The 24,811-nt window shown below is 35.2% G+C and overlaps 1 protein-coding gene across 3 annotated transcripts in view; it reads left to right on the forward strand.

Annotated features, from left to right (window-relative positions):
• The window catches only part of Angpt1 (angiopoietin 1), a 229,385-nt gene that overhangs the window by 135,097 nt on the left and 69,477 nt on the right, over positions 1-24,811 (forward strand). For 2 of the 3 annotated variants that reach the window (XM_047525088.1, XM_047525067.1), the window contains exons 3-4: positions 7,313-7,434; positions 20,004-20,236. In XM_047525088.1, coding sequence (XP_047381044.1) covers positions 7,313-7,434; positions 20,004-20,236 — 355 coding nt within the window. The remainder of the gene's footprint in view (positions 1-7,312; positions 7,435-20,003; positions 20,237-24,811) is intronic. The other variant, XM_047525077.1, reaches the window with a different exon arrangement.

Consider the following 24,811-nt stretch of genomic DNA (forward strand, 5'->3'; position numbering starts at 1 on the left):
ATAAAGAAAAAGGTAACACAGACCTAATAGCATCCTTGAATACCTCCTACAAATGACAAGGATGCTGCTGCTGCCCTGCTGATGACAATGATGGTTCCACCTACTAGTACCATTCTGCCATGTGCTAGGGACATCATCACATGTAGCTCCAGGACTCTGTGCTGTCCTTGCCACTCCCCAGCTGTGTTAACTATAGGAAAGTTCCTTAGACATGCCCACAAGTTTCCTCCCACCTCCAGTAATTTATATGGTAACTGTAGTGTTAGAAATGGAATTGAATCAGATTTGCAAACATAGTTTGATTAGTTCCTTGATGCCAGAAAATTTTCATTAAGTCCTACATAGAATTCAACAGCGGGAAAAGCAGTCTTTAATTTCAGTGAGTTTGAGTTAGTGTGGCAAAACATATTTAAATCATTTCTTAACTTTTTATCAAATTGGTTAGCTTTTTTCTTCACAGCCATAAAAATGCACATTTCCATTCTCTATGGTACTGGGTGTCATTGACCAGTGGCCCCAGCTGTTGTGCTCTCAAATCCATCACTATGCTGGTACAGAGACCACAATTCCCAGTGGCCACTTCCAGGCAATGAGTCACTGTGGCAGGGATACTTAGTTCTGCTCCTGGGAGCTGTAGGACTCTGCTGACACATGACATTGCCCTTGCTGAACTTTCTCACAGCTGCCCTAAGGGCTGTGACTTCCACCCGACCTTCCTCCCTTTCCTCTCTTTTTCACTGTGGTTAGACCTGCATCCCAGCCTGAAGGTCTCCCAGCCTCCTTTGTCTGATTCCCAATTTTCCCTCATGTGTATTTCCTTAATAAATTTCCTGAATGTCTAATACCATTTTATCATCTGCTTCTCAGAAGTCACAAATTATCATACCTGTTGTTGGACCACAATTGGAAATTTGAGGCAGTTCATAAACAGTTTGTTGAGCAAGCATGACTCTCTAGGCAAAAACAGATCTGGTCTCATATCTACTCTCAAAGGGCAGCTCTCCAAGTTGAACCTTTAATCTGATGAGGGAATTAGTTAAATGAACACTTAGCTAAACAAAATGGTGGTAAAATAAATTAGATAGGTGGTTATCCAAAGAAAATGCCCTACTAATTAATTTTCTTACAATGTCTGGAAAAGTGTTTGATAAGCCACTAGGAGAAGGCTCAGTAAGCTGAGGCTCAATTCTTATTTGGCTGGTTATTTCTTTTTCTAAATAAAGTTTTATTGAACCCAGCAACACTCATCTATTTATATGTTGCCTATGGCTATTTTCTTGGTAAAACAGCAGACTTAAATATACGTACGAGAGACCATAATGCCTGCTAAGGCTAAAATATTTACTTTTTGGCACTGTACAGAAAAATCTAACCAATTCCTAAAAAACGATAATAAACTCTGAGAGAACTGGGATTTTGTCTATCTTGTCCTTGCCCACTGCCCTGTCATTAGGATTTAGAGCAGAACCTGATACATACGAGGCTTTCATTAAGTGCTTGTTAAATAATAACTAATGTTAATCCCTTAATGTCTCTGGATTTTAACACAATGAACCCAAGTCCACAGATAATATGAGAAGCATTGTGTAAAATATATATGCACAAATAGCTGATTTGTCAGAATATGACGGAAGAGAAGCAGCCTACTGCAATGTTCTGACTGACAAAGAAATTATATGACTATATTTTCTCTATTCTGAGGAGCATGAGAAATTTGAACACTTCTTCCCTCATGGTGCTAATTTAGTTTGTACCTAGAAAAAGAAATCTGATGCTATTGAATGCAAAAGCAGAAGACCTTATGGTGATTTGAAAGAAACCATTTTGATAAATGTTTTGTTTGTTTTGGTACCAGGGGTTGAATCCAGGGGCACTTAACCACTGAGCTACATCCCCAGCCCTTTTTTTGTATTTTATTTAAAGACAGGGTCTCGCTGAGTTGCTTAGGGCCTCACTAACTTGCTGAGGCTGACTTTGAACCCGGGATCCTCCTGCCTTAGCCTTTTAAGCTGCTGGGATTGATAAAAGTTTTTATCCACTAAGGGAGGCACCTTTCTTAGCCAGAGGGAAGATTCTTGTTTATAGTCATATGAGTCTATGGGAGAGAATTTAGACTCTGGAAATTGACTGCCAGGGTTCCCTTCTGACTCTGGTTCTGTGTTAGCTGTGTTGAGCAAGTTACTTCACCCCACGATTTCTGCATCTGTAATATGAGTACTATTTACTAAACTCCATAACCAAATGAGGTTATTGTATTATTTGTACTAATATTTTTAATATAGTATAAAATTGTATTGTTATAAATATTGTTTACATTAAAATATAATGAGGTTATTATTATATTATAAACATTACATGTTATGTAAATATAAAATACATAATTATTATCTGGTATGAATTTTGTATTGTTATGTCATAACTAAGACTAATAATAATTTAATAAGATTATCTAATTTCCATATTCTTATTTTCTCAATTGTTCCACCCAAAGTTTTGTAGTTGTTTGGTTTTTCAAGGCTTAAGAGTTCCATTTAATTTGGGGTGGTCTTCTACTTTATTTTCCTTGAGATTCACATTGTTTAAAGAAACTAGGGTGATCATTTGGGCATTTATCTCATATTCTAAATTGATCTGAACATTTATTTATCATGTCCTTTATTTATTCTTCCATTCTCTGTAGTTTCTTTAGGCTGGAAGTTTCCATATCTAAAGGGGTGACTGGGTTCAGTTGAGCCCTGAAATAGGGTACTGTGTGGAATTATGGCTCACCTCTGCTTGCCTCTCGTCGGGAGGCAGGAAAGCCAGCCTGCTGCACCCTCCGTGATGCAGTGTATGAACTTGGTTAGTAGGTAGCCTCCCTGTCACTCCATCCCGGTGGTTCACTTTCTCTATGGAAATTAGCAAATAACCTCGTAGTATGGTTCTTCCTGGCATTGTCCATCACTGACCAAACAGCCACTTCATCAATTTGGCAAATGGTGATTTTATAGCCCTTGATTCCCTCTACATTTGTCAGCTTTCACTCTTCTGGGAAAATCTAACTGCCAACCATCGTACTTCATGTTACATTTTTGTTTGAAAAAAATAATTAAAAGCAAATAAGAGCCTAAAAGTGAGGTCAATTTCAAAGTTATTGTGCTGTTCAAAGACGACTTCCTTTCGTGCTCTGTATTCTCCTTCAATCTCTACCTTTCTTTCAGTGGCAATGTTAACTTAAAGACTGGAGACATCCTTAAAAATATTAAGGGGGACCAGGCGTGATGGCGCACACCTGCAATCCCACTGGCTCTGGAGGCTGAGTTAGGAGAATTGCAAGTTCAAGGCCAGCCTCAGCAACTTACTGAGGCCCTAAACAACTTAGGGAGACCTTGTTTCAAAATAAATTTAAAAATTTTAAGAAGTTTGGGGATGTGGCTCAGTGGTCAGTGGTTAAGTACCCCTAGGTTCAATCCCTGATACTAAAAAAAAAAAGAAAGAAAGAAAAACTGCAGCAAATGAGCAGAATTATCTGTGATAGTGATGATTCCATAAGGAAATAAAACACAGTGACCTGATGAACCAAGGGGGTTGGGGAGTTACTTTACAGAGCATGGCCAAGAACACTTGAATGATGAAAAGATATCTGGGTGTGAGAATTCCAGGCAAGTGCAAAGGCCCTGCAGGGGGGATGAATTTGGCAGGTTGAGGTGGCAGGAAGAAGACTGTGGGCTGGAGCATGATAAACAAGGAGGAGAATGGCAGCAAGTGAGATGTGGGAGGTAAGCAGGTCCAGAGCCCAGGCCAGGCTGAGGACTTCGGAATGTAACTAATAGCAGAGCGAAGCCACTGGCATATTGAACACAGGAGACGACTTGATCTGAGGCATGTTTTTAAAAAGTGTTCTCCAAACGCTCTGTGGAAATGAACTTTAAGTAGACAAAGAAGCAGGAAGACAGATTAGGAGTTGTAGTGGTCTCCAGAGTCAGATACAGGCTGCTTCCGTGTCCATTTCAGATGGTTCCATTCTGTTCTCACTGAAAGTGAAGAACTGTCCTTTGTAAAATAAAACATTTTGATGTTTGAGAATGTCAGGAAGTGTGATCAGAGAAAGCAATGAATAAAATAGAGAACGGCTTTTGTTTGAGCTGTCTGACTCAGTGACACAGTGTACCTTTCATTCATGAACAAGTCCTGAGAGTCTTTTCTGTGCCAAGCACTCTTCACCAAAAGATACTGAGGGTTTCACTCCATACTTCACTATTTCATAAACTGTCATTCCATAAACAAAGAAACAAAAAGTGTAACTGGATGAAATTGTGTTCATTAATTGACAGTTACATCTCGTATATCCTTAATCTTTATATTCTCTACCGTTTTTTTCCTGAGTGGGTCCTAACTCTTATCTTCTACCTTGTTTTTCCTGAAATGAAATGATACAGACTATAAAATTATAAAAAAAAATTCTAAAATACTCCACTAACTTGATTATTGTAATAATGTTAAGATTGGTTTTCAGAACCATATTAAAAATGGCAATATACAAATGAATCATAACAATTTGAACTTTTTAAAGTACAAGTGTTTCATCTCACTATTCTCTGCCCAACTCTCTCCCCAACTCCATCCCATCACCCCATGCCTTGCAGGTCTAGAAGTAGAGTAAGGCCAATGGGACCAAGGGAGACTGAATCATGTATGTGCAGGGTGAGATCCTGTCTTTATTTAAAAACGATATTCTTTTCAATGTGGGTTTTGCATATATTTTGAGTTTTTTAAATGGTGCATTAGAACATTACTTATATAGATTGCCCAGGTTTTTTTTTTTTTTTTTTTTTTTTTTTCCGTACTTATTTCCATTGCTTTTAGAGTTGCCTCTCTCTCCTCAAGTTAGATCCTACCTGTCCACCTGCAGGTACGCACCCCCTCCTTTGCAACATCCTACAGCCCAAGCACAGTAGACGCGAAAAGACTTTCCATGAGCATCTGACATAATCCCAAATTATGGAAAGGAGCATTCTAAAGGTTTCCTCTTTAGAAATTGATACTGATCTTGCAAAAGTTTTCCCAGTCTCTTTTAACAAGTAGATTCAAGGAGATTGTGATGGATGTAAAAGTTTTTAAATTATGTAGGGAGATTTTGAAACTAATTTTCCTTCTTCCTTTCTCTTTATACCTCTGGTAAGAAGAAAGGGAGGGGCGGGTCGAGATGGAAGCAGGAGCAGAACAGTGACACAGTTTGAAGACATCTGCTGGGACTGCCGGGTGTTCTTTACCAGGAGTATGAAAGGTTTGGGTCTGTGGCTCACAGATTCATGTCATGTTAACATCTGACTGGCAGCTTGGGTCTTCGTGATTCAAAAAGGAGTTAATAGGACTCCCACAGCATAAGAAATAAAAGCAAGAATCAACAACTGGGATAGATTCAAACTAAAAAGCTTTCTCTCAGCAAAGGAAACTATCAGTAATGTGAAGAGACAGCCTACAGAGTGGGAGAAAGTCTTTGCCACTCATACTTCAGATAGAGCACTAATTTCCAGAATATATAAAGAACTCAAAATACTCTACACCAAGAATACAAATAATCCAATCAACAAATGGGCTAAGGAAATGAACAGACACTTCACAGAAGAAGATTTACAGCAATCAACAGATATATGAAAAAATGTTCAACATCTCTAGTAATAAGAGAAATGCAAATCAAAACTACCCTAAGATTCCATCTCACCCCAATTAGAATGACAATTATCAAGAACACAAGCAACAATAGGTGTTGGCGAGGATGTGGGGAAAAAGGTACACTCATACAATGCTGATGGGGTTGCAAATTAGTGCAGCCACTCTGGAAAGCAGTATGGAGATTCCTCAGAAAGCTTGAAATGGAACCACCATTTGACCCAGCTATCCCACTCCTCGGCCTATACCCAAAGGACTTAAAATCAGCATACTACAGAGATGCAGCCACATCAATGTTCATTGCTGCTCAATTCACCTTAGCCAGATTGTGGAACCAACCTAGATGTCCTTCAATTGATGAATGGATAAAGAAACTGTGGCATATATATATATATATATATATATATATATATATATATATATACACACACACACACACACAATGGAATATTACTCAGCCATAAAGAACGATAAAATTATGGTATTTGCAGGCAAATGAATGAAATTGGAGAATATCATGCTAAGTGAGATAAGCCAATCTCAAAAAACCAAAGGTCGAATGATCTCACTGATAAGCGGATGATGACACATAATGGGGGGTGGGAGGGGTTAGGGTTAGGGTTAGGGAGGGGGACAAGAATAGAGGAAGGAAGGACTGTATAGAGGGAAAAGAGGGGTGGGAGGGGTGCGGGGGAAGGGAAAAAATAACAGAATGAATCAAACAACATTACCCTATGTAAATTTATGATTACACAAATGGTATACCTTTACTCCATGTACAAACAGAGAAACAACATGTATATCCCATTTGTTTACAATAAAAAAAATAAATAAATAAAAAGGAGTTGTGCCCATAGAGATTCTGGAAGATCCACCAATGTAGCAGAGTGGAAAGGATAAAGACAATCTCTCTCTAGTACAATATGAGTCCCTTAATACTAATCTCCTAAAATTAAGGCTGCAAATGGTTTGACTCTCCCTCTTCTTAGTTTTCTGTGTAGAGCAATAAATCAATTCAGACTTTGGGTTTGAACCTCAGCTCTTCCCTTGGTTGTTGAGTGAATTTGGGCCTCTCTCTGAATCACAGTTTCCTCACCCATAAAGTGACAATGACAATTCCTCTTTTAACTGGCAGCCACATCTGGAAAGCCACATGACATCTTGGAGGCTTGGCATGACTTACCATGATGGGTGTTCAATAAGCCTGTGATCATGAATCTGTCTAAAATGCATCAAGATTGTCGCATATCTCTATTAGGTTTTTGTAAGGTGGTAAGTCTATGAAGGTCTGCTTTACGTGCCTATTAGTTATTCTAAATTATCCACAATGTCCAAAACCTAGTGCTAATACCCACTTTGTGCTTGCAAGAGTTGGAGATAAAATACAGAAAGCAGCTCTATTTTAGAGTAGCCTCTACCATGGTTTCAGAACACAAAAATTGAAATCTGAAAATGGATTGAACAACTCAATGTCCTCACTCAACTGCAAATTCAAATTCAATTCCAGACCAAAAGAGTGTATGAGAAACATACAAAGCAATAGCTGATAGAATGTATACCATAGGATTAATTATTCTTGAAGAAATACTATTTAAGAAAAAACTCAATTGTTTTCTGTTGTTTACTTTGTGATTGAAGTTTGAAATGTTTTTTTTTTAAGGTACTAAATCAGACCTCTCGACTTGAAATACAACTGTTGGAGAATTCGTTATCAACATACAAATTAGAGAAGCAACTTCTTCAACAGACAAATGAAATTCTAAAGATTCATGAAAAAAACAGGTGAGGACTATTCCTTTCCAAAAATATGTATGTATGTACTTTGGTATCCTCCACCTCTCTGTCAACTCAAAAAAATTGATTGAAGTAGTTCTAAAGAAAAGAAATATAAAACCAAATTAATTTTAAATATGAAAAGCACAGAAGATTTGGGACAAGTGGAGTAAATATGTCAACAATATGATCAATGTTTAGATATTTACATTTTTGAGATACTTGCTTTTTATAACATTTAGCATTAATTTCTCTAATGTTTGGTTGTTCAAATCTACAAAAATTTCTACAATAGTTACTTGATTGTATTATGAAATTCTAAGACACAAAATATTGTCATTTTTCAACAGTATCAAGGTTTATAACCATAGAGAAAAGAATAGAGCCTCTTGAGTTATCATTCAACCCACTCTAAACTTTTGCAAAGTAAGAAGATTGTCAAATTCAGAGATCTCCTGTTAGAGGGAGGAAAAATTCATATTTTTCTAGAAAATTATTTACCAATAAATGTAATCATGAGGTTTTTTTTCCCATTTAAAACCATTGTCTTGGACATAATAAATGTTTGTTAGTTTTATAGATGTTATCCCCAATTTGTTTTGTAAATTATAAAGCATCTTAGGTAAGAGAAATGGGACTTGGAACCCTTGACAGCTAGGACAGCTCAAACTATCTTATTTTAAAGTCATTAACAATTGGTAACAGACAAATCAATCAAAGCACTAACTTTTGTAAGCTAAGTATCTTGTATTTAATTGCATTTCCTTTTATTTGGACGACTAGAAGACAAGTTTCAGCCTTTTTTCATTATAGCGCATTAAAGAACTTCGTACTGGTAGAAATTAGTGAAATAACTTTTGTGTTGGTGGAACCAGAGTTTCTGCCATATTCCACAAATCAGGGAGGTACCTAAGAGGTCTGCTGTTTCTCCTCTTACTTCACAGGTGAGGGAACAACAGACTCAGAGGAAGTGATCTGTCCAAAGTCACAGAGCTTGCCTATGGCCGACCTGGAATGTAATCTGGGGTTCTTCACTATAATCCTCCTCTTTCCACTTTCACATATGGCTACAGGTTATCTACAACGTAAAAGGATTTCCCTACTTCATGCTAAAAGTAGACCTTAATGCCAACAATTACGATTAAACTTCTGCTTGAAAAAAATAAACCCATCTGTAGGTTTAGAATCAGAAAGGGGTCACTCGTGCTATGACTCGTATTTCTAAGTTATATATTTATTTATTCTTGTACAGTGTCATGGGGTAAACTGAATAACTATAAATAAACTTGACAGGACTTGACCCTGAACTGGCTGTCTGATGAAATGTTCTGGAATTGAAATCCTGTTGAAAAACACCACTTATCCTACTATAGTCTCACATAACCAGTTCTATGCATGCATATGACAAGTCTACTTTACTTCAGCCATCCCTTGATTTAGGGTCCCCAACCTGTACTTTACTCTTGTTGCTAAAATAAACCCCATGTACATTTACATACTTCAAAATATGTTGGGAAAGCTTTTTCCAGGGATCTTGAATAAGCAGAACAATGGAAATTTTACTTTTTGAGTCATTATTTGTTTTGGGGATTATAAAAATAACATACATTGTTGTCGCAAAAGAAGAAAATACATAAAGGAAAATTAAAAGCCATAGTTCCACCACACAGAGATGAATATTTTTCTGAATAGCAAATATAAATATATTTTTCACAAAAGGTTGTGTCATACTGTACACACCTTTTTAGCCTGCTTTCTTTGGAGATAGGTATCTTTTTAATACCAACAAAATGTCTTCTCATATCATTCTTAATTACTACATGATATTTTCTTTTATAGATATAACCTAGGGTGGTTTTAACCCATCTCTCAGTAGTAAATTGCCACATATGATTTATGTCTTAAAAAGTTGCCAGCAAGATCTCACATCCGTCAATGCTTCCCCTACTGATATGTGCATTATCTCTTGGTCTGTGTTTGGCACTTTAGCTGACAGGATCCCATAAATTCAATAAGTAACCTTGAAAGGTCTGATCCTTAACTATAAAAACAAATGCTGTCCTTAGGTATTGGTTATACTAAGGTCTCTCTGTCCTTTTCTTTCTCTTTTCTTTTCTGTCTCACATTCATTCTTTTTTATTATTATTATTCTTTTAAAAAATCACTTCTACCTAAATTATTGAATATTTTGCCTTCCCAATATGATTTCTGAGCTAACATCTGGTATCATTTCCTATTATGGGATTTTCATTAGGAAACTTTATGTTTTTTAAAGGCAAACTGATTAAAAGTTGTTCTTTCTGTTCCTTCAGTAAAAGTGAGGCAGGATGAGCTCTCACAAGAGTTCCCTCTGGTCAAGTTCAAGACCTTCTCCTTGTGCAATAACCTCTCAGAGGATTCTGATTCCTGACCCCAAACACACACATGCTTTCTGTTGAAGACTTTTTTCCCCTAGTTAAATTCTAATTTCTATTGAAAACTCTTTCCTTTTACCTGCAAACTCTCTCATTTATTATTCATGATAATTTTTCAAGATTATGTCAGTTTCTTTTTCCAATAACATATGCATTGTACAAAGAGTTCAGGTATCTAGGTTTTAATTTCAATATAAGACATGTCTAATATTTTTTTCCACACTCACTTCTTTTTTGACTCTGAACTCCTCAAATATGACGTTATCTTACATGTGGCTTTGGGGGTATTTTGGGGGGTATATTTGGGTACTGTTGTTGTACCTCTTGGCCTTGCTTGTATCTCTAAAGTTATCTGTCTGTCCTTCTGTGGAAGGAACAGTTAGTGGAACATCTGTTCTTAAACCAGGCACATTTTTCTCTGAACCACTTTTTAAAAAGCGTTTTTCTTTGTAGAAACGAAAAATGTCCATTTGTGGTATGTAACCTATTTCCCTATTTTGTTTATTGTTACCATTATTTTTATATATACAATGGAAGAAAAGGAGTTCTGCCAACCACTTTGTAGAGCAGTAAAGTGTTCCTTCCATTCAAGTGGAGAGAAGGCTAAAGTCAAACATAAAGCAGTTTGTATTTTTTAAAAAAGTTTTTTGAGCTTCCCTACCTGTTCTTTACATGAATCTTAGTTCTCCAAATGCAAGAAGAAACTATTTCTACACTGAGGCATCTCTGAAAAGTAGGAACAACTTGCCTTTAGTTAGCCAGGTCTGGTTTGGATCAGCTAATACACTTTGCAGAAGGGATTATCTAAATTAAGCTTTTCTTCCTCCCCAAGGAATGTTAGGGGCTGTATCTGGGTGTGCGACTTACTAGCTTTGAGTATGATGGGGCCTTCTCAGCCAAGGCGGTGAGTTGGCCCTTAGCAGTGTCACCATCTCTTTGGCAGAACAAGGAGAAATATTTTATGGATAGGATTACACTACACAAGCATGCTGAGAGTTCCTGCTGATTTACATCCTGACAAATTAAATGCCTCGCTTGTAGGATTGAAAACGGATTTTTGGCCTCATTAGATTCACTTCTTTACCCCCTAGATAGCCAAAAGCATAAAGCAAGAATGGGATTAGCAATACTTATTCTACTGTTTGTTTTCTTACCAATCTAACGGGGGTGGTTCTGAGAATCTTCCAGTTTACTCTCTTTAGGAAACATTGTTTTTCTTTTGTTGGATGCGACACTAGTCACAAAATGTGGTTTTGCTTCTTACCTCAAGGAAAAAACATTTGGAAGTACATATAACTCAGTTATATAATTGAAATTACACAACCAAGAACCCAAGTAAATGGAAAACATTAATATTTACCTTACTCATAAGAGGGTAGGAGCACAAAGTTGGTATGCCTAATTGTCAACTTTTATTAAACTTCTCCAGTGTTAAATTTTTCCACTGCTTCTGTTCAAAAACAATGGAAAAGAAAGGAGTACAGGGAAAGACATCATAATGCAATTTCCTTCAACAGAATCAAATGCGAGACTGGATCTTTTAGTCTAATGATGGACCGTGGGGCTATGTTTTAAGGCACACACACATTCTATACACGATCCCAACCAACCTTTGCCACAGCCAGGCAAAATAATATTACCAGAAGAAATCTTTTTGTTGCAACAAGGTACACAAGAAGGGAAATAAGCACTCCTACATAAAAATGAAACATATGGGTTTTCTTTGTAACTATGTTTAACACTCAGGTGAAGATGAGGGAAATTGCAGAGTGAAGCAAATTATACATATGGTGGCAATTCCAACTTACTTCAAGCAATACTAGCTGCTGCCTGCCTCTTTATTATAATGTAAATGTCTGGGCCAGGTGCTTCCCATGCACTATTGGTAAGCCTCTAACCAATCCTACAAAGCATGTTTTATTATTTTCATTTTACACATTAAAAAACTGAAGTTCACCAAGATCAAATAACTTGCCCTTGGACCAAAGAGCTGGTGTATGGCAAAAGGAAGGTTTAAGTCCATGACAATTTTACACATTAATTATTATAAAAATATTTTCCAACATAATGCAGCCTAAAGTATAATTGATGTGGTTGTCAAGTTACTCTCTTAACACAAACAAATATAAAACTGAAGAAAGTGGTAGGCCAGTTGTTTTTGGCCTGCCAATGTCCACGTCATTATTTAGTCCTTCTAATATTGGCATAGGAGATATAAACTATTTATTTTACATTCGAAATTCACTGAACTTTTTTTGACAAGCCTCATCTATCTTCTAATTGGAGTTATGGGAAATTATTAAATTAATTAATTGTAAGTGATTGAAGTTTGTCAATTTCAATATACCAAACTATGTATTACAAATTACTGAAATGGCATAATAAAGTAGAGGTGCTTTCATTGTTACTATGCCTAAAGAAATGAAAAATTACATCACTGCCTTTTAAAATAAAGCTCTCCTCCATTTGAGAAGTTCTTTGCAAAATACTAAAATAATATCTTGCTAACATCTAGCCATTGAACTAGGTTGAGATATATTCATTGTGTATAACAGGGATAGAGGAAAAGTGTCTTTTAAAATGCATAATTTAAAAACTTTTTTGTTCCTTGTGAATAGAAGATGCATAGGTCGATTGAAGAGAACATTGTCTCTTTTCCTTTCAATTTTCTTTTTTTTAAAAGTATTTTTAGTTATAGATGGGCACAATACTTTTATTTTATTTACTTTCATGTGGTGCCAAGGATCAAACCTGTACTTGGCAAACTCTCTACCACTGAGCTACAAATCCAGCCCTCAATTTTCTAAGTAATGAAATTAGTGGCATATAGCACCTTCTTTCTTTTATAAATTTCAAGTACCTCAGAATCTTAGTGTGAAAATAGAATTCTGATCAAATTGGAAATTGAAGGGTCATCTGAATTCTTCCCTTTCCCTGATACCCTGCAATTCACTAATCACTGTGGACGTCATCAATTCCCCCTCTTAAATATTTTTTCCAACCCATCCTGTCCTGTTCATTCCCATTGACTATGTCTTAGTCAAACTCCCATTAACTCTTGTCCTGGGCCATTAGCAATTGTCTGTGCCTCAAGCCTTGTGCCAGTCAAACCTACTATTCAGTCACTGCCAAAGTCTTTCTAAAATGCAAATCAGACTGCTGCTCTCTTTTAAGGCCCTTCCAACCCCATAATGATTCCCTGTAACTAACTGAAGGTTCAAGTTTTTTAGCACAGGGCACAGTCTTTGATGGCTATAATGATAATTTCATACTGTTACTTTAGCTAGTCTTAATTTTTGGAAGGTATGGCCGAATAGCTCAGAGCATGAGTTGGGAGGCCAGATCATCTGGGTTCCACTTTCCCTCTGTCCCTGCTGTAACCATCAGACATGAGTGTGTGACTTTGGGCAAGTCAACCGAGACTCTTCATGATTTGATTTACTAATTTATAATAAAGGGATGATGATAATAACACTGTGTGGCAGTGATGGGAAGATTAATTGAGTGACAGTCTGCAAAGCACTAAAAATAGTGCCTGCAGGCACAGTAGTGTTGAATCATGTTGGTTTGTCAGTGTCCTGCTAAACAGATGCTATCTCAGACAGAGCTGCTGTTTGCCTTGCCTGGCATGGCTGATACTCACTATCTAACTCACAAACTCCTGTTCATTCTTGAAAACTTGGGGCAAATGTCATTCCCTCTGAGAACCCTTCTGTGACTTCCAGGTAGACAAAGTCATTGCAATTTATGTGATAGCACCATACCAGTGTTTCCCCCTAGTTTACTTCTCTTATGACGTTATAACATATGTGCTTCTGTCTGTGCATGTGTTTATCTGTATCTATACTACTAGGCTATGACCTTTCAATTAATAAAACATAGTTTTTCTGCTCTTGGACACAGTTCTTGCATAACATCTATAGCTTTAAGTGTTTGTTGAATGGCAAATGAATAATGCACTGAGCAATGCCCTAGTAGCTCTATCCCAACAAATGCCATTTAGCTGCACACACACACACACACACACACACAGAGTTAACAAAAAATACTTTTAGTGGAAAATACAAATCACATTTTTATATAAAATATTAGAAGTCCATTAATTTCTTGTAAATAAAATAGCATTTACAGCATTATTCTGCACTTCCAAAAGCCTGCTGCATGGCATCTAAAGTTATCAATCCATACTCTGAAGTTCCTAATTTAGCTCAACTTTTTAACTTCTGGACAGCATCTGCCCAGTTCATGTTAGACTCCTGACTGTTTACCACAATTCTCTGATAAATATTTAAAAAGTAAGTCAAATTTAATATAAACATTAAGTGATATACATGTACTCCCAATTGCAGGTTAAAGTCTCATTAATTCTACATGAAAATCACCATCCCCCTTTGCCAAGTATCTTCATTAATAAATTAGCAGTTTGGTACTTATTCTTCCAGACTTTTCTTAGAATTTACCAATATGTACATGTGTGTACTGTGTGTTTATATTTCCCTGTGTGTTTACACAAATGCATACCCATACACAGTTGCAAACATGTACATATTTATATGCTGTATGCATATGCATATAGACTTTAAATATTCTTTTAAATGTTGAATTTATTTCTACTATTTATTTCACAACTTATGAATATTGTACACATATAACTATATGCAGATTTATCTCATTTTTCTTAAAGAATGAGTAGCAACCCATTTTTGTAGATATACTATAATTGATAATTTGTTATATTTTATATTAATAGACAATTTACTAGAATTAGAATTCACAGTCCGATTATTTAAAGTTTTTGAAAATATCAACAAATTATCTGAGAACTTCATGTTCTCCCCAAATGTGCATAGGTTTTCTAATTTCCAAAAACTTGGCTACCTGCATCTTTTCATGTTTATTAAGCATTTGCATTTCTTCTGTGTCTAGCCTTGTTGCATGTTTCTCATTTTTCTATTATTTAACTTTGCTTTATTAACTAACATGAGCTCTTAAATGAATATTTAAACTTTGTCTTATAAATTGCAATTATTTTGTCAAGTAAGTCATTTATTGCCCAAGTTATGTTTTAATGGAAGTGTTTTTTATGTCATGAAATTTACCAGTCTCTTTTCTTCTCGATTTCTGACTTTTACAACATATTTAACTTATTCTTATTTACCCAAAACCTTAAAATTTATTTGCTAATGTTTACTTCTAGCATCTATGCTTCTGCTACTGAACAAATGTGACTTCAGATTTTTGAAAGAAAATGTACTATTCAACTTAGAAACTTAAAATATAAATTTAACCTGGAAAAAAAATCACCCTTTATAAGTCCATATTTGCATCACATATAGACACTATACATTTTTAAAATAATGAAAAGCTGAAAAATTTGTTAATAAATTCAAGCAGGAAAAAATGAGCAGGTTTCTGTATTTTAACATCTTCATCCTTATTGGAAGGCTATATTTACACACACAGCTTAAGCAACTCTCACCCCATGAATTCATTGGCTGCTATGTTAAGAGCTCTATTGTGGGAAACAATTTGAAAGGGAGCACTTTTTCTGTGAAAGTTTCAAGATGTGTTCAATGATTTAAAATATTTCCAATAAGATAAGTTGTTGAAAACAGACGATATAGAATGGGGCAGGGGAAATCAACCAAAAAATGTCAAATAAGACTTTGTGTACATTCATTTAGAACCTTTTACTGAAGTTCACGTCTAGATTATTTTGTTTATTTTATTCTTCATTAAAGTGCACCTCTGCCTCAAACTAGAAGTTAAGTGCCAAAATCCTATGCATGTCTCTTCTCAAAGTGTTTCCAGAAAGATGAGAAACAGGAAGTACTGAAAATCCTGTGAGAAATTCTCTTTTTGGATTTCTAACTCAATTTGTATAGATTTAGTGCACAGCTTCATAAATTGTTGTTCTGTGGAACACTAATCCTAAAAGATGCATCTTAATAAAAACTGTTTATTTAATGTAGGCTACCCAAAATCTTCACGATGAAATTCTTGTTTTGCTTAATGAGTTAGACTGAATGTACTCTAGGAAATAGTCCACTAGAGTTTGGAGCAAGTATCTAGTTTTGCATTATGTATTTAAGCCTAAGTTCATCTTGTTATTGAAGGCAATCATCAACCAAGATGACAGGCTAATTTTAGAATACCTAATTTTAGGATAGTGGAGCTGTAATGTTGTCTTTAAGATCAACTCTATATCTAGAGGTCTGTGTGCCTAGCTGAAGTAGCATCACCCAACTCACCATTAGGAGAAATGATAAAGAATTAGCGAAAACCTTCAGGGTCAAAATGGAACATGATCAGTACATCAGATAAGGAAATTAAATTTAATAATGGCAGAATGTTAAGGTAGCGCATTATTTATGAAAATCTAAGTTCAGATTTTTGAAACTGACTTAACAAAGAAATTTTGATTTTTGTATGTGGGAAAGATAGGAAAGTTCAAATATTGTAAAAGACAAGTTTCCAAAATAACCAGATGGAGAGAAGCAAATGTGAAGGCAATGTCAAGGTGGTGCCTTTGGTTTCTGTTAGAACACAACGGGTGGACATATTACATTATTTTAAATGAAAGAGATGAGATGTAGATAGGCATGGTGCACATGAGTACAATCTCAGACTCAGGAGCCTGAGGCAGAAGGGATGACAAATTCGAAGCCAGCCTGGGTGACTTAGTGAGAACATGTTTCAAAATTAAAGAATGAAGAAAAAGGGGTGGGAGTGTAGCTCAGTGGTACAGCCCCTCTTGGTTTGATATCCAATAAGAGAAAGAAAGAAAGAGAGAGAGAAAAAGAGAGAGAGAGAGAGGAGTCTATGTAGTTAGTGCTTAGTGCTTATTTTCATAGCAGTGGGCTGTGTCATGGGAAGATTTCTAGTCTAACAAGTTAGAAGACATAGTGTTTTACCCTGGTTCTAACATTTAATGTCTGCATGATTTGGGGATATTTAGATTATTACCTATATACTAGAGCTTATAAGATTTACTTGGTCTGTATCACTCTATTACTCTAAGAATCAAAGGATATAATTTTTTTTAAAATGCTACACAACTATAATGGTATATTACAAACATGTGATGATAACTAGAGATAGTATACAGACATTTTCTGGCAAGTAAGATTTGGATGCAAACCATTTTGGAAGCAGTGAGGAGGAAGGGCTGACTTCCAAAGTAGATAATAACCAATGGATGAGAAGAATCAAAGAGGAGAGAAGAGTGGTTTGGAAACCAGGCATGAAAAGAAGAAATAGTGAGTTGAAAATCCTCAAAGGAAACAGAAGGGTCAAGAAGCCAGAAGTCTCCCTGAAGAAGTCTAGAAAATTATCATTAACATGAAAGATTAATGAATAAAGTCAGAGAATGATTAGAATTTAAGAGTTGTTAAAGAGTTTCAAACAAAGAAAGGAAATGGGAAAATTACTAGAAGATAAAATTACCTGATAGGACCTGCCATTTGGGAAACAATGTGCCTGTCATGTGACATGTTTCCAATGTGCTGTGGTTGTCATTATATAACCTGGGTTTCCAAATCCTGTGAGATATCCCTGCTGCAGAGCAGCTTCTTGTTTCCAAGACGGTCCCTTCTTCACCTGACATGAGTATCTCCTCTAAGGTGACAGCTTTGTGGATATCATTTGATACCAGGTAGTGATGGTACACTGAAGTTTCTTACCAATGTACAAATGCAAGTCTTTTCTTTCACAAGTCAGGGTCCAGAATTGCTTCCTTTGGTACCAGGACTTCTTTGATCAACTTTCAATTTTCAGGTCTTTCCAAATTATGCTTTAAAAAATAAAACAAGCAAACAAACCAACCTCCTTTTTTGACATCTCAGATAGCTGCTGTCTCTAAGTATATGCCCTTTTACACAAGGCATACATCAAAAATAGAAAGTAGAAAAATAATATTAATGCAAAACTATGGGGAAAATATATTTTATCTGAAAAGAAGCTTCTTACAGTTTGTTTCTTTTTTAAATTTGAGGTTTCCTCACTAAAAATACTTAGACCAGGAAGAGTATGATTTTATATTTTACATAACTATTGGCTCTTAGCAACTAATAAACATAAGATATATATATATAAAACACATGTTATATTACCTACTGATTAGGAAAACTGGAAGCCAGTGATTATCATATTTCAGACAAAAATGTGAATTCAGAACTTTATCCAGTATTATGAGACTATATAACTTTTAAATTTTGAGCTATACATGATCATCATTTTAATTATGAATGTTCAGAATGTTCAATTTTTCTGCTAGGATACTACAACTCCTGTGAGTTTGAAAGACAATTTTTTAGTAAGTTAATGACACTAGATATGAGAATCTTGTATCTGATCATTACTCCAGAAATAGATACAAAGGTAATTAAGAAATAAACTGAGAATGAGCTGAGGCATCAGTTGTGGTTAATTCTCAGAGGGGAAAGCCCAAATTCAACAGACACAAGCACACTCGTCACTTAACTAGTAGGTGGGGTGACATTTTTAATCAATAGAGATAATAGAGAAGTTGTTTTTTTTTCTTTTCCTTTTACTACAAACATCTCTAACAGCACCAAGTTATTGGCACAGAAGGAACTACTAAGGGATGAGTCATAACTACCCCTTAGAGATATTGTCTTTCATCTTACTCTGATTTCCTTGCTAAACTTTTCTTTTCTAAAATAAAAGTGACCACCACATTTTCCTCACTCAACTACAGCCAAGATCTGTCCAAATTGGGTAGGGATCCTTTCTCTGCTCATGTCCAGTAGAATGAAGGCAACTCGCATGAGAAGTTTGCCTTTTCTGACCTTGCGTAAAACACCAAGTGTCCCCTGTTAGGTCTGCACGTGAATGCTGCACCTGTGAACTAGATGCACTGTACAGAAGGTAGTGTAAGGTAGGGTCTTACACACAGGCTCAACTCCACAGGCAACTTTTCTGGCACATTCTCCTCTGAAGAAAGTTTGTTTTTTTTTTTTTTTTTAGCAAAGATCTGGAATGTCCAAGAGTACTTCTTGCCATATTTCTTCATGTCTGTAAAAGATAACCAGATATTACAGTTTGCCCCCTAGTACACAGAGTTGGAAAGTTTGACTACAGACACACTCTATTGTACAATTTAAGGATTAAACTTAAAATACTCCCTAGTGTCTTCTTTTCGAAAACTTAAGGAAATGACTATTTCTCTAGGTATTAAGTGCCCATTCTGGTCTGCTGCCTTTGAATAACACCTTGTAAACTAAGGACTGGTTGAACCCTCTGCAAACAGAACTGAGAAAATCAAATAAGCCTTTCTCCTGAGGAATAGAAGTATATTGAATACTCTATAGAATGTAAATGCTTTTTATTTCAAGTCAGTTTCTAGGATCCAAGAGGGCTTCTGCATTCACGGTCACTTTTCACGTCCCATACATTAGGAGAGGATCATTTAAAGATCACATCACTTGAACAAAGCATCCCAAGTCCTGTAAGACCCTGACAGGCCTAATGAAGTCTTTCTTTCCTGATTTACATAGTTATGTCACTAAGCCTCACCTGAAAGCTCACATTGGAAATAAAGGAAATCAGTAGTTAACATGACCTGGTATGAGGAATACCAAGAATTTTTGACCTCAGATGGAAAACTTTCTGGTCCAATAGTGTCTACATCAATTATATTCTTCCCTCATCCCACAAAACTTATTGTGAAATTTAATCAGTTTAAATTTAATTTAAATCAATGTGAATGTTTCAAAATCCCAAATGAATGAAGAAAAGTAAATGAAAAAATACATTCTGTATTTTGTTCATATTTTTTCTGAACTATTTTACCTGTTTCTATTGGACTATTACCTTAATGAAAGTTATACTATAACTGCTTTAGGCTATAATTGTCTGAGTCTAAATCAGCAACCCTGGTTATAAGAGATATATCCCAGGAAATTAATGAGACTTAAGAAGGAAATATTACTTTGACAATATCTGGCTTAATAATTCTTCATTTGACTTATATATATAACTCCTATTTTTAAACTATATAGATTCTTGAGCCTCTTAAGAAAATAGTAACTTTGGTAGTGAAATACCTAATTTAATTTTCTCTTACACTCAGGAACTAATTGAATTACTGTTTATTTTTGTATATTATTTTAAAAAGTAAGTCTAATTTTCACTTCCTTGTAGTTTATTAGAACATAAAATCTTAGAAATGGAGGGAAAACACAAGGAAGAATTGGACACCTTGAAGGAAGAGAAAGAGAACCTCCAAGGCCTGGTTACTCGTCAAACATACATAATCCAGGAGCTGGAGAGACAGTTAAACAGGGCCACCACCAACAACAGTGTTCTGCAGAAGCAGCAGCTAGAGCTGATGGACACAGTCCACAACCTCGTCAGCCTCTGCACTAAAGAAGGTGGTAAGAATTTCTTCCTTGCTTTGGTTTTGTAAATACCTTATTTTATATGAGCAAATAGCAATTCAATATGATCTTCTCTGTGGCATTGATTGCTCTGTGAAAACAGCAGGTGAGCTTTATTTTTGGAAGTATATGTGAGGTTTTGCTGACAGTTTCCTTATGTTCCTAATTTCAGAGAATATATTCCTAAATGCAAATTTGCGAATCCGTAATATTTTTCTAAAAGAGTTTTCTAACTTCTTTGTTTTTCATCTTTTTTGACCTGAGGTAATCTATTGCATTGTCATGGATAACAATTTGATATTATGGTGTTAATCACTTGACCATATAAGGATCAAAATTAACTAAAGCTAAAGATTACTCTTGAGTGCTGGGAAGAGTTTCAGGAGTGTCCCCATTTTAAAATTAATATCCTATGGGTCATCTTTGAACTGTTAGGGGACTACCAGCTGATGATTTTGTTAACGTGGTGGATTTTTAAAGAAAAAAGATCTTAATGAAAACTCATATTAATAGTTTGCTTTTTGGAAAGAGAGGTGGAGGAAAATGTAGCTTTCAAAGAAAAGAAAATTAGAGACAGTTCCCAAAATTAAAATGCATGAGAAAAAATGATTATTATTAAAAGTATTTTTTTAAACTCACTTCCTTAGTCTCATGCAGGGAAGATTTAACTGAGGTATCTAGAAACTTTTTTTTTTTCCTGGGATATCTTTGCAATAGTAGAAAATATAATTTTTTTTTTTTTTTAAATCTCACTAATGTCTGGAGTCATGTAGCCACTGGAAATATCTGCAGGCTTCTTCTTAGAGTACCTCCTTCCACCCACCTGTCCACATACCAATTTTGAATGAGTGCTTCTGTGTGCATCTGTCCATTGCCAACCGAACCTCTTTCCCAAGACCCAGTGTGGGTCTTCAAAGTTTGGGGCTCGAGATCACCTTCTGTAGTCCTGCTCTCTAACCAACCTTTTTCTGAGTGAAAATGGAATCATAAATGGTGATGAGTGAAGATTCCAATAACCTCTGGAAGTTACTGGAGTCACTGAACTGTGTCTCATGTGACCATCATACACTGGGTCATGCATATACGATGTACAAATGTGGGGGCTACTTTAATTTAATCGTGAACTTGAGTGACATGAAGAATTAGCTCAATTTCAAACTTCCATGTATAGATATGAATATAGAAGATAACTCTGTATTAAGTGATCTTGTTTTAACGACATTTCACATTTCTCTGTTACACTCCATTACCTTGAGTTATATCTCCTTTAGATAGTCTAAACAAACCTTTAATATACTTTGTAAAGTAACATTTTTTTTTAAACAGTGGGTCCCCAGAGCTCCATTTGGGTGTGCTCAGTAATGTGATTGGGAAGGGAAAAACCTGCTAATCAGTCAGAGCCTGCCAAAACCCTGAGTCGAAGCCCACTGGAAGGAAAGCTTGGTAGGATTGTGCCAGAGAATTTTAATAGAGCTCATGAGTATTTAGAAATTAAGCATTAATATGAGACATATCTACTCTCATATTGAGATGAATACATTTGGGGAAAAATTGAAAACACATTTTTCTTATCATCCTGAGGCTTAAAGCACATGGAGTTGGGTAGTGTTTTGTTTTTTTTTTTTTTTTTTCCTTCACAATTTTAGAGATGTCAAACTCTGGTGATTCTCACAGAGCTCATATGTCTGCCTACTTATCATAATCGAGCTTTTTTGAGTATTTGTCTTATAAATATGTCTTTAAGCTTTTAGAGGCAGGGAGTGTGGCTTTAAAATCAAAATTTCTGCCTGGGTTTGGTGTTCGGGTGTAATATCAAGTAACCAAGCATTGTTCAGCTCATTTAGTAGTTACTCTCCTCATCCACTCAGGGTGTGAGGAAAGTAACTGTCTACTGCATGATTTAGCACATCCAAAAAATAGTAATAATAATAATAGAGACAGAAACTCTCTCATACTCTAGTCCTCCAGTTATAGTTTTTTTCCTTTTAATGATGCAATCGTAAAGCAAATCCTCCTTTAGCTACAGGGTCTTGACCCTCATGTAAGGGTATTGCCTGATTATCCATTGGGTTCTGTGCTCTCAGAGACATAGATTTTATTTGCTTCTTGTTAATGTTTTGTTCCCTTTAATCTCAGTTAAATATTCTAACTAAATACTTACTTTAGGACTCACAAGAGACACAAAACTGGGAAGTTATCTCTCAATAAGGTTTATATCCAGATGTCAATTATCTGAGTATCTTTATTTTCACTTAGCCATAGTCTTCACTTCCTGTGAGTCTAAAATTTAAAATGGCTAATAGCATAATAGCAGTTTAAATATCAGTTATCCTATATTCACATATGAAAAGAATTTTTTAAAATAATATTTATCACTGTCAAAAAAGTTAATGAAAAATAAAGAAAAGTTTAAAAAAGAAGATAAATATCAGTTAGTAAAGTGAACTTTGATTTTATAAAGTCTCTCATGTATGACCCAAATTTTATTTATTTATATATTTATTATTTATCAAAGGATTATATGCAAATATTTTACTTTTAAGTTTGTACACAAATATTCCAAAATCAACACACCATTACAAATCCACCAAAATCTCTAAAATGTACATTTAAAAGATTTTCTGAAAATATCACAATCTGTTTCGCAGTCCAAAAAAACCAAAAGTCAAATGTTTTAATTGAACCTAAAAGTCTGATTTCAATCTGACCAAGTCAATTGTGGAGAGACACTTACATAGAATTCATACAACACAAGGAAATAACTTTAGTGATTTACCTGTTAATAGCAATTTAATTTAACCTTTATGAAGCTATCTCAGCATTTTTAAAGTCAGGATAATTATGTCTATTTCACCATGTTAACTAAATGAGATGTTCAATATAAAAGCAAATGACCAAGTGCTGAGGACACAGTTGACTCATTAAACCCTAATGCTTCTTTCTTCTCCAAGGGACAAGATTTAATTAAACTCATTAATTAAATTATTTCTATAGGCAAAACTTTTTTTTGCAGAAAATGTGTGAATACAATGTCCTAGAGTGTTTAGCTATTGATAATCATCCAAGTGGCTTCTTTTGGCCTCAGTTTTCTTATCTCTAAAATGGGATCATCATGTTTACTCAATGAGTTTGTGGTATACCATAAATACATATAACCTCTACCTGTCAACTGTATAGCTCAAAATTGCTACAAGAGTGAATTTTAAATGTCTCATCACAAAAGAAATGACGTTTGTGAGATGACGGTCATGTTAATTAGCATGATTTGATTATTGCATACAAATAAATTAATGTGAACATGTATCAAAACATCACATTTTACTTCATAAATACATATAATTATTATTTGTCAAAAAAAGAAAAAATAAAATATCTGGAACAAATAAAGTACTTAATTAATAAAATACATATTTTTAGAATAATTTTAAAAGATTTAGAAAAAATATAACATCTATACCTGTTCATAGTACTCAAAATATAGTTTTAAAAATTTCATTTTCATGCCTTCTAAAGTGCTTATAAAAGCTACATGATAAAGGAATTCCTAGGAAGTAAGTTTGGACTTGAAATGTACTTTCTCCAAATATTCGCTTGGTCTAGGAACCGTAAATATATTTTGCACAAAGGGAGCACCTTGGTGTAGTTCCACAGGACTTTTCTATTACAATGTCTGATGCCATGAGATGCACCAAAGCTAAGTAGACCTGCTGAATAGATTTCTTGAAATAATTTATCAAACTTGACTGTACACGTTCCACATAGTGATGTCTTAGGCAAATAGTCATTTTTAACTGAATTGTATTCGTTTTGTGTTGCTTCCAGGTAACATATTTATTTTTGTCAAACTTTAGTCTGCAAACATTTGGTCGCATTTATTCTTAGAAACATTACCCACTAAAGAAATATGATCCTCAATGTTATCACAGTGTCAAAGCTTAGCTGATTGCTTCATGCTTTTGGCAATTCACAGTTATTGCTGGAATTAAAGAGTTTACATTGATAATGGCATGGAAACAAAGTTGGAATTCTTTGTGGGAGGATAATTGAGTACAGTGACTGTCAAAGACTCACTAGTCATTTATGTGTACTGGTGATTAAAACATCATCACATACATTGAACACACACAGGCAAACCTCCTATTGTGTGATTGAGAATTTAGTTTCCAATGAAGCATGTACAAAATAAGGAAGAAAAAAGAGCAAAAATTAAAAAAGAAAACAGTGTTTAGGTTCCATCTTAAAATGACACAGACTAGATATCTCACTGTCCTAATCAGCTTGGAGCACATTCCTGCTGTACTAAAATGTGATTCATAAATTTCTCCATTCATTCAAAATATAGTTCTGCAACAACTGTTCTGTTTCAGATTCTCTTCTGGGGGATAAGGATGTTTATCCATTTTCATTTAACAAATACTTGCTAAGTGACTATAGTGTGCCAGATACTGTTCAGACCACTGGGAAGAAAAAAAAAAAAAAAGTAAGATGTATTTCAGTCTGTGACTTTAAGGAACCTGGACTGAGAGGAGAGAAACTGGTAAATGACCAATTATGTTCTAGAATTCATCATTT

The sequence above is a fragment of the Sciurus carolinensis genome, chromosome 1 (assembly GCF_902686445.1).
Source record: "Sciurus carolinensis chromosome 1, mSciCar1.2, whole genome shotgun sequence".
Lineage (NCBI taxonomy): Eukaryota > Metazoa > Chordata > Mammalia > Rodentia > Sciuridae > Sciurus > Sciurus carolinensis.